At 40.0% G+C, this 13,665-nt stretch overlaps 1 protein-coding gene across 1 annotated transcript in view; it reads left to right on the top strand.

Annotated features, from left to right (window-relative positions):
* LOC121388861 (putative ammonium transporter 3) overlaps positions 1-12,983 on the top strand; it is a 32,625-nt gene extending 19,642 nt beyond the window's left edge. Inside the window, exons 4-9 of the mRNA XM_041520382.1 lie at positions 3,221-3,503; positions 4,827-4,898; positions 7,270-7,329; positions 9,264-9,340; positions 11,919-12,145; positions 12,492-12,983. Of these exons, the coding sequence (XP_041376316.1) occupies positions 3,221-3,503; positions 4,827-4,898; positions 7,270-7,329; positions 9,264-9,340; positions 11,919-12,145; positions 12,492-12,896 (1,124 nt within the window). The 3' untranslated portion in view covers positions 12,897-12,983. The remainder of the gene's footprint in view (positions 1-3,220; positions 3,504-4,826; positions 4,899-7,269; positions 7,330-9,263; positions 9,341-11,918; positions 12,146-12,491) is intronic.
* The last annotated feature ends 682 nt before the right edge of the window (positions 12,984-13,665 follow it).

The following is a 13,665-nucleotide window of genomic DNA, read 5'->3' as shown; positions in this document are numbered from 1 at the left end:
CGATTGTGTCAGGTACGTACTTCACGACGATTGTGTCAGATACGTAGATCACGATGTTTTTGTCAGGTACGTAGATCACGACGATTGTGTCAGGTACGTAGATCACGACGATTGTGTCAGGTACGTACATCACGACGATGGTGTCAGGAACCTAGATTACGATGATTGTGTCAGGTACGTAGATCACGACGATTGTGTCAGGTACATAGATCAAGACTATTGTGTCCGGTACGTAGATCACGACGATTGTGCCAGGTACGTAGATCACGACGATTGTGTCAGGTACGTACTTCACGACGATTGTGTCAGATACGTAGATCACGATGTTTTTGTCAGGTACGTAGATCACGACGATTGTGTCAGGAACGTAGATCACGACGATTGTGTCAGGTACGTACATCACGACGATGGTGTCAGGAACGTACATCACGACGATGGTGTCAGGAACGTACATCACGATGATTGTGTCAGGTACGTACATCATTACGATGGTGTCAGGAACGTACATCACGATGATTGTGTCAGGTACATAGATCACGACGACTGTGTCAGGTACGTAGATCACGACGATTGTGTCCTGTACGTAGATCACGATGATTGTGTCAGGTACATAGATCACGACAATTGTGTCAGGTACGTAGATGAGAACTATTGTATTAGGTACGATGATGACGACGATTGTGCCAGGTAAGTACATTACAACGATTGTATTAGGTACGTAGATCAAGACGATTGTTTCAGGTACATAGATCACGACGATTGTGTACGTAGATCACCTTTAGGTCCAGAACTATTATAGTGTATTAGTGTGTGTGTGTGTGTGTGTGTGTGTGTGTGTGTGTGTGTGTGTGTGTGTGTGTGTGACTGAATGTTTGTGTATGTGTATGCGCATATGGTTCGTGTGTGTACACATATGCGTTTGTGTTAATGTGCGCGTGTGTTTGTGCGTGTTTGTGTGTGTTTAAATGTGTGTGCGCGTCTGCATGTTTCTAGATGAATGAATGAATGAATGAATGAATGTTTAACGACACCCCAGCACGAAAAATACATCGGCTATTGGGTGTCAAACTATGGTAATGCAAAAAATAAAGTGATGATCAACATCAATATAAAAATTCAAAAACAGTGTAAAGAACTGTGCAAAAACACAAATATCACAGAATTTTACGGATACTGAATATTACTCAAAACTTCAATTTTGTGCTGTATTGGCCATTCTCAAAGAGAATGTTACACCCCTGCACCACGGTGAGGTTACAGCACACGCAGGGGTGTTTCTAGATAGTCATTTATTGACATTTGTTGCATTTATTGACAACTGTGTGTGTGTGTGCACGTGTGTACGTGTGTTCGTTTGTTTGACTGTGTGTGCCTGTGTCCGCGCGCGCGCGCGTGTGTGTGTGTGTTTACCTTTGTATGCGCGTGTGTATGTTTCAACATATACCGGCTGATAGGTACTGGGTTCGGATCCCAGTCAAGGCATGGGATTTTTAATCCAGATATCGACTCCAAACCCTGAGTGAGTGCTCCGCAAGGCTCAATGGGTAAATCACTTGCACCGACCAGTGATCCATAACTGATTCAACAAAGGCCATGGTTTGTGCTATCCTGCCAGTGGGAAGCGTAAATAAAAGATCCCTTGCTGCCTGTCGTAAAAGAGTAGCCTATGTGGCGACAGCGAGTTTCCTCTAAAACAAAAACAGTATCAGAATGACCATATTTTTGACATCCAATAGCCGATGATAAGATAAAAAATAAATGTGCCCTAGTGGCGTCGTTAAATAAAACAAACTTTACTTTACTTTCATATGCTTGTGGATTCCAGTTTTAGTCTATTTTTCTTAGGTTATTTCACCATTTCAAAGTCACAGACTCATGTTTCACTCAATTGTAACTTTATCCAAATGTGTTACAGTTTGTAGATTAACTAAACTTAGTGTGCATTTTCACGGGTTGAAACTAGGGTCTGTCCCTTTAATCTTTTTCACTTAACGACCAGACTGAATCAGTGATGCAATACTAAAAGAGTTCACCTGAATTCATTTCGACACTGTTATAACCACGAGACACTAATATACCTCAATACAACCGTAATAGGTGAACCGTTCTCCGTAATGACCAGGAAGTCGTGTTACTTTGTAGACAATCGATATGTATTGTTTCATGTCCACTACGTGATGCCGAATGTTCCTTATTTGTTTTTTAATGACATTATTTCTTGATAGATTTGAATGTGAGAACGTGTACGCAGCACGTTCGCTAGACATGCACTTTTCACATTTTACGGACGTTTCGCGTAGAGAAATCTTAAATTCTCTGACACTTAATTTAAATAGTTATTTGATTAATTTGAAACGATCTGTTTTATTTTCTAAGCATTGCCGAAAGTACAACAAATTTAAAGTCCATGGAGTTAAGGACCTCGGTTTTTAAATCACATGATATCATTTGGATCAATCCAAGCATTGATGACAAATGGGTATTTTGCAGGTCGGGGTCCAATTTCACAAAACATCGTAAGCCGAGATTTGCACGTAAACGTCATTCTACGACTAAACCACAATTCTTGTTACTATTATAGTACAACAAATATAGTTAGAAATACACTTATTTCATTTTGTTTTGTCTTTAATTTGCTCCATCTTCCGCAATAAAGCAATTTCCTACGTGAAATAGACGCCAATCACGTGTAAACGCACGACCGGTATAACAAGACGTAAACTGACGATGCTTAGTGAAATAGGCCCCAGAATTATTGTTATTAGTCCCTTATCAATCCACATGGAGGGGATATAGGTTTCGTGTCCTTCCTTTGTGTGTTTGTCTTTCTGTGTTTCTTTGTTTTTCTGTCTGTCTGTCCGTCTGTCCCAAACATAGTTTTCCGGACTTTTGTTTTTCGATTGAACTGAAATGTTACGTATAGCCTTATCATATACAGTTCCAGATGAAGTTTGACTTTCAAGGCGTTTGATCCATTTTGACCTTCTAAGCCAATGTCAGAATTATTCAATGTTTGACGTTCAATTACTGGTGATTAATACATCAATGTACTCTAGTGGTGTCGTTAAACAAAACAAATAAACTTTTTCATGGCGATTTATTCATTTTCGTCAGAGTTATGGCCCCTGAACTTTGGAGATACGAAAATTTGTTGGACCCGGTAAAGGACATATATTGCTTTAGTAATACTAAAAAAAAAAAAAAAGCTTCTTTCTTTCAGGTGCCGTTGCAGAGAGAACAAGATTTTCAGCATACATTGTTTTCTCCTTCTTCAACACGTTCATCTTCTGTTTCCCTGCCCACTGGGTGTGGGCAGACTCGGGTTGGCTCCACAAGATGGACGTAGTGGACTTTGCGGGTGACGGGCCAGTCCACTTAGTCGGAGGGGTGTCAGCATTGGTGGCAACACTGATGGTGAAACCAAGATTGAAACGATTCACGGACGAAGATAACTACAAAATGGGATCGCCCACAAATGCTCTTCTTGGAACATTCATTTTGTGGTATGTTGAGATTTCTAGTCAGTATTGTTGGTAGGGTATGTAGGTTAGGCAGGCATGTGTGCAGAAAAGTATGCAGGGTGGTGAGAGAAGTTTCTCGGCGGTTGAAGTCTTGCTTTCCCGGAATGGTTTTTTTTTTTTTAATTCGCTTGGAGCAGGGGTCCGAACCCCAATCCCTCTCTACACCTGTACCTTCCTCCTGAGACATTAGGTCTCACTACACAGATGTCATCTGCCATTGAAATCCATGTTAAATTGCCCAACTTCAAATGAAGTTTGCCAATAGAACGGGTTCTCGTTCTAGCAACATACACCATTGCGAACATACATTATATGAGCATTTATTTTCACTCCAAAATGGAGAACATTTCTGTCTCAGTTTGTTTTGGCTGTTTGACCGCATCTGGTTCTAGTACCGGTCCGAACAGGTGGTTCATTAACCGATTCACTCCGGTTGTCTCTTCCACTATACACCCATGTACAGAAAGGTCAATGTACAATATTACAAAATAACATGGGCAAACTCCATACAAATTGGTTTAATTCTTCCTCAATTCCTAGAAGTGAATAAATGAACCACAACATATGTAACAATTAGGGACTATAGCGGGTGAATGAACTCTCACCCGCAAGTCAACTGTGTAGTGAGACCTTAGGACTGCATAATTCAACAGTGTTAAAGATTAACTTCATAATAAAATAAAGTTAAAACCAGTCAAAAAATATTTTACCAAGTTGTAGTCGAATATCTTAAGATGACATTATGTATGTTTTCATTTCCATTAAAGGCTAATTTCGCTTTTATAAATCTTTTTTGAAAATCCTGCATTAAAATTGCTTTTAGGCTGAAAGTTAAAACGAATTTTTAAATACAACTACAATGTCGCGGAAGGGAACACCTGATAAATGTACACTAGACATGCATGCATTAATTATTGTTCTGGATCTCCCCCCCCCCCCCCCCCACACACACACATACATCGCCGCCACCGCAGTCACATTAAATTTTCCCATCTCCTTTAATATTAGCCTGTGGCCCCATAAATTGACTCGAAGTCAGTGTGGTGGCCCCCAAATGTGGGAGGCCTCCCTGTATAAAATCCTGGTACACCATTGGTTTGATATGATATGTCCTTAATAATCATCTATACCATTCATCTATACTGTTTTAAAAATCATTAAATTAATTATGCCCATGTATAACGCAACAGATTGCCTATTTGAAATCAGTTCGAAATCTTAAGATACTGTCCAGACAGACACAATTTTATGATGGATGCTCGTATTGAGCTAAACATCGTATGTTAACATTTAAAATAATTACAGGTGGGGCTGGCTGGCGTTCAACTGCGGCAGCACATACGGAATTAGCGGAGGCAAGTGGAAAATAGCAGCCAGGTAAATTTATCATTATTTCCTTTCTGTCAGTCCAGATGCGTAGCAGTTTGCTTTCCTACCTATTATCTCTGTCTGTCTGTCTTTCTTTCTGTCTGTCTGTTTGTCTGTCTGTCTATCTGTCTCTCTTTCCCTGTCCCTGCGTATCAGTCACTCTCTCCCTCTGCTCTATCCCTCTCTTGCTATCCCTCCTCCTCCTTCTCTCTCTCTCTCTCTCTCTCTCTCTCTCTCTCTCTCTCTCTCTCTCTCTCTCTCTCTCTCTCTCTCTCTCTCTCTCTCTCTCTCTCTCTCTCTCATCTTCATCCCTAAAATATTTCTAGTGATTCTCAACCAAATGGCACGAACCGTTCACGCGATATTTTTTGCAACTTCTTTCAAAGAAGTGGAACGCGGGAAAACCACATCACTCTGTGTGTTCTTGTGACCTGTGTGGGGTTTATGGTGGCATGCAGCCAAACAGACAAACTGGCATATATACAGACTTACTTAGACAGGCAGGTAGACAGGTTTGCATGTACGCGGGCAGGCAGGCACAGATAAAGTTAAAGTTTGTTTTGTTTATCATCACCACTAGAACACATTGATTTGTGTGTCATTGGCTATTGGTTGTCAAATATTTGGTAATTCTGACATATAGTCTTAGAGTAAAGTTAAAGTTTGTTTTATTTAACGACGCCGCTAGAGCACATTGATTTTTTATCTTATCATCGGCTATTGGACGTCAAACATATGGTCATTCTGACACTGTTTTTCAGAGGAAACCCGCTGTCGCCACATAGGCTACTCTTTTACGACAGGCAGCAAGGGATCTTTTATTTGCGCTTCCCACAGGCAGGATAGCACAAACCATGGCCTTTGTTGAACCAGTTATGGATCACTGGTCGGTGCAAGTGGTTTACACCTACCCATTAAGCCTTGCGAAGCACTCACTCAGGGTTTGGAGTCGGTATCTGGATTAAAAATCCCATGCCTCGACTGGGATCCGAACCCAGTACCTACCAGCCTGTAGACCGATGGCCTGCCACGACGCCACCGAGGCCGGTATATAGTCTTAGAGAGGAAACCTCTACATGTTTTCATTAGTAGCAAGGGTTCTTTTATATGAACCATCCCGCGGACAGGATAGAATATACCACGGCATTTGATATACCAGTTGTGGTGCACGGGCTGAAACGCGAAATAACCCAGTGGGCCCAATGACGGGGATCGATCCCAGACCGACCACGCATCAGTCGAGCACTTTACCACTGGGCTACGTCCAGCCCCGGGAGAATATGTATTCTGGGCATAAACTTGTTTTTTGTTTGTTTAATGTCCCAGATTCTATTACTCTTTAGTCTAGACAAAGTTTTATGAGCACGAGGTCTGGTCGTTTTATTTTTTCCATTTAATTGTTGCTACTTTTATTGCCATATTCCAAAACACATCGATTTTCCCATGCTAAAATAAAAACCATTAATTTAAGTATTGCTTGACTTAAAGTCAAGAGTGCAATTTACTTTAATATCCAGCGCTTAGCGATTATTGTTAGCAACCTTTCTTAGCAATTACACAATATTTGGGGTTTTTTTGTCATATATAAAAAGCAATACTAGTGTATCAATTTGTTTGTCATTTTCAAAACGTTTTTTTTTTTATCTCGAAGCCAAACAATGCATTAAAGATTAAATTAATTGTCTTTTGATGACCACTCAACACATTTTATTTTGCGGTTATATGGCGTTTGAAATATGGTCAAGGACCACACAGATATTGTGAGAGGAAATCCGCCTTCGCCGCTTCACGGGCTACTCTTTTCGATTAGCAGCAAGGGATCTTTTATATGCACCATCCCACAGACAGGATAGCACATACCACGGCCTTGTTACACCAGTTGTGGAGCATTGGTTGGAACGAGAAATAGCCCAATGGGACCACCGACGAGGATCGATTCTAGACCGACCGCGCATCACGCGAACGCTTTACCACTGGGCTATGTCCCGCCCCGAGTATTGTTTAAATGAAAATGCTATAAATCTACTTTTCAAACATGTTTTGGGTTTCTTGGGGTTTTTCTTTGTGTCGATGCGCCAACCGTCGATTTCCCTTAAATGTTATAATCTACAGAGGCGGATCTAAGGGGGGGGGGGGGGGGGGGGGGGGGGATCCGCCCTCCCCCTAAATTTTGCGACAGTTATAATTTTATTATATATTAATTTTCAGGGTTTTTTTTACAATTCCCTCCAAACCTCCCCCAAAGTTCCATTGGCATTCCGCCGCATCTCATTGGTGCGCCCCTAAAATGGATCGATTTTCTGGATCCGCCACTGATCTAGGTCACATTCAAATGTATCTTTAGAGAAACTGACAGCTCGAGATGTTATTTTAATTTCAGGAGTGCAGCAAACACACTGATGGCCTCGACTGGGGGAGGGATCGCCGGATTCACGCTCAGGTGAGTAACTTCCCTTCCGGGTGAGTAACTTCCCTTACGGATGAGTAACTTCCTTCCACACAGATATTGAGAGAGGGAACCCTCTGTCGCCACTTAATGAGCTACTCTTTTCGATTAGCAGCAAGGGATCTTTTATATGCATCATCCCACAGACAGGATAGCACATACCACGGCCTTTGATGTACCAGTCGTGGTGCACTGGCTGGAACGAGATATAGCGCAATGGTCTCCCTGACGGGGATCGATCCCTAACCGATCGCGCATCAAGTGAGCGCTGTACCACTGGGCTACGCCTCGCCCCTTATATACAGAATGAAGACATTCGCCCACAATAGGTTTATACTGAATGAACAAATGCACATGTACTCGATTCAATATCATTAATACTGAAAGAACACGTACGGTCACAATCGGTTCGATACTGAATGAACACGTGAAGTCAATATCATATATAGTAAATTAACACGTGCGCTCTCAGTCGATTCAATATCATATATACCTCATGAACAGGTGCGTTCGATCGATTCAATACCATTTAGGGTATTGAGTGAACACGAGTGCGCACAATCAATTTAATATATATCCCGAATGAACATGAGCGCCTACAATCGATTTAATATCTTGTATACTAAATGAACATGAGCGCCTACAATTGATTTAATATATTATATACTAAATGAACATGAGCGCCTACAATCGATTTAATATCTTATATACTAAATGAACATGAGCGCCTACAATCGATTTAATATCTTATATACTAAATGAACACGAGCGTGCACAATCGATTGAATATTTTAGGTGCTAAATGAACATGAGCGTTCATAATCGACTTAATATTTTATATGCCATTTTATTTTATTTTTGTTGTAATTTTATTTTGACTGTTATTCTCTGATCGATTGTAGCAACTATAGGATTACAGTAGTTTCCTTTGATCTTAGGTACCGTACAGATTATTTTATTTACCGCACGACACGCTCTGCCTAATAATAACTAAAGAATGGTTGTCTTCAACATGGCGGCTTCAGTCACGTGAAACCATTTTCATGCACACCTGTCGGTGACAACATCATTCGCTATTTTTAATAACACATTCTTGTTTACACATGTATGTGTGTTATCAATTTCAAGACATACGCCTGGCTGTTCCTAGGTGATGACCAGGTCACCAAGACCATACACCCAATGAAACAAACAGCACGATTGAAATCGATTACACTGCGACGTATAGTTAACCTGGCAATCATTTGTCTGTGACGCGTAAAAGGTATCTACAAATGCAAAAGCTGTAAATAACTTTTAGTTGAAAAAGATCTTTAAATTTGCTTAAAACCTAGTATTTCAGGATAGGTAAGAAATAAAATAATACATTCGTGTCCGTTATATACCATTTACCTTACAACTCGTTGCTTTAAAAAGTACCAAACTCGCTTTCGCTCGTTAGATACATTTTAAAACAACTCGTAATAAGATAAATGGTATATAACGGCCACTCATGTATTATTCTCTATCTATACCACACTTATGAATATGAAATTTTGTTTCTGTCTCTAAAATGTGACGTTTCTTGCTATTATGTGACATTCTAAAGTGTCAGTAATAACCGCATTGGAGATTTTTAGTGTCCTGTTTATAATAAATGGCCTCGATTTAGGACGAATCAGACATATTCCAAGTTAACCGTATTATAATAAAGTTTGCGATAGTTATAATTTTATTATATATTAATTTAATTTTTTTTACAGTCTCCCTCCAAACTTCCCCCAAAGTTCCCTTGGCATTCCACCTCATGTCACTGCCCCCCCCCCCCCCCCCCAAACGGATTTTCTGGATCCGCCATTGTAAATGGTAACCTTAATATGTAGGTAAATATTGAAATACATGTAGGTCATTCGGGGTTTTAAAATTATTATGCCATTTATATTTTTCAGTTTCTTTGCGCATAAACGGAAGTATGACATCGGTTATATAATTAACGGAGTGCTGGCGTCTTTAGTCTCGATCACAGGTAACTAACTACATGACCTTTTCCCCACAAGCTCGTTCCAGCCATTGCACCAAGACTAGTATATCAAAGGTCGTGGTATGTGCTATCCTATCTGTGGAATGGTGCAGATAAAAGATTCCTTACTACTAATGAAATAATGTAGCGGGTTTCCTCTCTAAGACCATATGTCAAAATTACCAAAGGTTTGACATCCAATAACTGATGATTATTAATCAATGTGCGCTTGTGATGTTGTTAAAACAAACGTTAACTTTTTAAATCGTTGGTTGTCATTTTGATGAAGGATGGAAAGAAATATTTTATTTAACGACGCACTCAACACATTTTATTTACGGTTATTTGGCGTCAGACATATGGTTAAGGACCACACAGAGAGGAAACCCGCTGTCGCCACTTCATGCGCTACTCTTTTCGATTAGCAGCAAGCGATCTTTTATAATATGCACCATCCCACAGGCAGGGTAGTACATAACACGGCCTTTGATATACCAGTCGTGGTGCACTGGCTAGAACGAGAAATAGCCCAATGGGCTCACCGACGGGGATCGATCCCAGACCGACCGTGCATCGAGCGGACGCTTTACCACTGAGCTACGTCCCGCCCCTTGTCATTTTGATGATGGCAATGACAATAATGATGATGACAATGACGGTGATGATGATAACGATGACGGTGTTGATGATAATGATGATGATGACGGTCATAATGATGATGATGGTATTAAAAAAAGAGTAAAGTTTGTTTTATTTAACGACGCCTCTAGAGCACATTGATTTTCTTTTACGACAGGCAGCAAGGGATCTTTTATTTGCGCTTCTGTCACGGGGATTCTATAATACCCGTAACTGAATAAAACACGATTGTCCAAATCTCTCCTAACTGTATATCTATTAGATCTCTCTGTAACGGGCGGTTATACCCTAATGTGGCTCGTCTAGGTATGATCAGAGATAAGATCTTATATGAAGTATATATTATTATAGCACGTTTAGTTCACTAGAAAACACAACAAAACACAATACACTTTGGAATCTGTATTAACCTACGCTGGCAAATGTACTGCCGCAGTAGTTAATTAATAACAACAAATAATAACAACCCAGAACTGATACACTTAATTAGTTAATCTCTAGGTGTCTAGTTTACACAATATGCTAATCACTTCACCGTGACACAACACCCACACGTGTGATAATTGAGAAACGCTAGCACACACACGTGCGATAATGGAGAAACGCTTCCAGGGGAACTTAATTAATAAAGGAATTACAACACTATTCCAAACTGGTTAATTTTTAATTAACCCTTAACTACTCATTCAGTAACCTTGTAACACAGAATTAATACTGGTACCTATCACAATAAAGACAATAACCTACAGTTTACCTAGGTCCTCTAGGATGACTGGCTAAGCTTTATATTACCAAATACTGGTATAATGTTAGAACAATAAGTCTACGATTTACTTCGTCAGATGACCGAAGACACTGTCTAAAGAATATTGGTATAATACAGTATTAAAATATTTAAAGTCACATCAATCACATCAAGGTTATACAACAGAGTAGAAATAATATATTTACCAAAGTCCGGACGGACAACGTTCCCCCGGGATACCTTCCTATGGTTCTCCTCGATATATCAAAAATCCTAGCTATTTATTCAAAACTCTCACGTATCATCTGAATTCCACAGCGACCAAGACGGCACATCTTTCTCTTAGATCGCCATACTCAATGACGCCAAGTCGCCAAATCACGGTTGTAAAAACCGCACTCGCGGAGGTATTACGTAACTACTGGCCACATGGCACCGCACCTGGGCTGGGTGTGTATTAGAAGTACAGCTCGATGACCGTCGCGCAAAGGTATCACGTAACTAGTTGCCCATCTGGGCTAAGTGCATTTGGAACTGCACACGGCCTTCTAAAACAATTAATATCGCCACAGGCGAAAAGAAATTAAGAGCATGTACCGTCACAGCTTCCCACAGGCAGGATAGCACAAACATGGCCTTTGTTGAACCAGTTATGGATCACTGTTCGGTGCAAGTGGTTTACACCTACCCACTGAGCCTTGCAGAGCAATGGTATTAATGATGACGATGATGATAATGATATTGATTATAATCATGACGATAATGGTTTTGATTATTATGATAGTGTGTTAATGATTATTATTATGACGATGATGTCAACGTCGATGATGATGACGATAGTATTTGTAATGATGATGATGAACATGACTGTAGTGGCTGTGATTATTTTGTATTTTGACGATCTCAGTGGAGTTATAGCGATAATGATGATGATTATGACGATGATGATGATGACGATGTTTATTATGTTGTATGTATTTCTGCGGGGACGGGCATGGTGGGCATGACGATGTTAATGATAATGTTTAATGATGATGATTATGACGATGATGATGATGATGATGATGATGATGATGTTAGTAGTATCTGTGCAGTGGCGGGCACGGTGTTATGGTGATTATAGTGATGCTAATATTAATAATGATGATGATAATGTTAATAATGATGATGATGATGATGATGATGATAACGTTGTTGTAGGTATCTGCGCGGTGACAGGCACGTGGGAGGCTATAGTGATCGGCTGTATCGGCGGATGTCTGGCCATCAGTACCGACGCCATGATGCGACGTCTGCACGTGGACGACCCGGTGAGCGTGTTCGCCGTGCACGGGATCGGCGGGTCGTGGGGACTGATCGCGTGCGGACTGTTCGCCCACGAGGACAAGGTCACCTTCTCCTACTCTAAACACAACGGGCTCTTCAAGGTAAAAAACGTTTTATTTATGTATTTATTCAACTTAATTAATTAATTTATATATATTTCATTTTAATTAAATTTTATATCAATTTAATTTAACCTAATTAAATTTAATTTAATTTAATTTAATTTAACGTAATTTAATTTAATTTAATTTAACGTAATTTAATTTAATTTAATTTAACACAAATGACCCAAATTGCATTGAATTAACATATTTTCATATTATATTCTAAGGAAATTTTAAAAAGCTGCACCGGTCATAAATATATTAGTGTGGCTACAAACATGGGATAGATTCCTTACTTAAATTCGCAAAATTAATAATGACCTGTCCCATCATTATTTTACAGGGTGGTGGAGTATATTTACTTGGTGTCGAATGCCTGGCGATTGTTTCCATAGCGACCTGGTCGGCCATCACTTCGTTCTTGTTCCTCAAAGCGATCGACCTAACCATCGGTCTGCGCATGACGAGCGAGGAGGAAGAACTCGGCTCGGACTACGTGGAGCACGGAATCCGGACTACGCGACAACTCGTCAATGTCGAAGAGCTGCAGCGCCGTCACCATAGAGACAACTCCGTGAGGGACACCATGACGTTACCCGCTGACCGGTGGAACACGGAATGGACACTCAAGGTGTCGCCCCAGCTGCAGGCGTCCGCTGAGCGGTTGGCCAAAGTGGACGCGAAAACATCTAGTTCTTATTCGTCACAGATATGTTTGATCAGTTACACTCAAAATGGAAGTTATTGAAAATATCCCTTGCTACTAACGAACAAAAATATAGCAGGTTTCTTCTCTAAAACTGTATGTACAAATTACCAAATGGTTGATATCCAATAGCCGATGATTATTGAATCAGTGTGCTCTAGTGGCAGGGCCGTAGCTAGGATTTATTGTTGGGGGAGGGGGGGGGGGGGGGGGGCAACTGAGTAGTTAATAGGCTAAAACTCATTAAACGGTTAAGAAGAGAATTTTCTTTTAGTTTCTATAATGCTTTCCGGATTTATTCCCCTTGCCCCCTGCTAGCTACGGCCCTGAGTGGTGGTGTTAAACAAAACAAACTTTAACTTTGGGCGATAGTTACTCAAAAAGTTGAATCACTTTCAGCATATGTTGGAATGTTTAATTAATTACAGTCAGAGGGATAGTTTCTGGAACATCTTTGATCATTTACTGCTAGAACGGTACGGTAGTTAAAGAAATATGTTTAATCATTTATAGTCAGAACAGTACTTACTGAAACATGTTTTATTAGTAACAGTCAGAATATTGACTGAAATATGTTTAATTAGTAACAGTCAGACCATTTACTGAAATATGTTTAATTAGTTACAGTCAGAGTATTGACTGAAATATGTTTAATCACATACAGCCAGAAGAGTACTTACTGTAATATGTTTAATTAGTAACAGTCAGAGTATTGACTGAAATATGTTTAATTAGTAACAGCCAGAGTATTGACTGAAATATGTTTAATCACATACAGTCAGAACAGTACTTACTGAAATATGTTTAATTA

This window comes from Gigantopelta aegis, chromosome 2 (assembly GCF_016097555.1).
Source record: "Gigantopelta aegis isolate Gae_Host chromosome 2, Gae_host_genome, whole genome shotgun sequence".
In the NCBI taxonomy this organism is placed as follows: domain Eukaryota; kingdom Metazoa; phylum Mollusca; class Gastropoda; order Neomphalida; family Peltospiridae; genus Gigantopelta; species Gigantopelta aegis.
The sequence above is the reverse complement of the archived record's forward strand: the minus strand, read 5'-3'. Positions and strand labels throughout refer to the sequence as shown.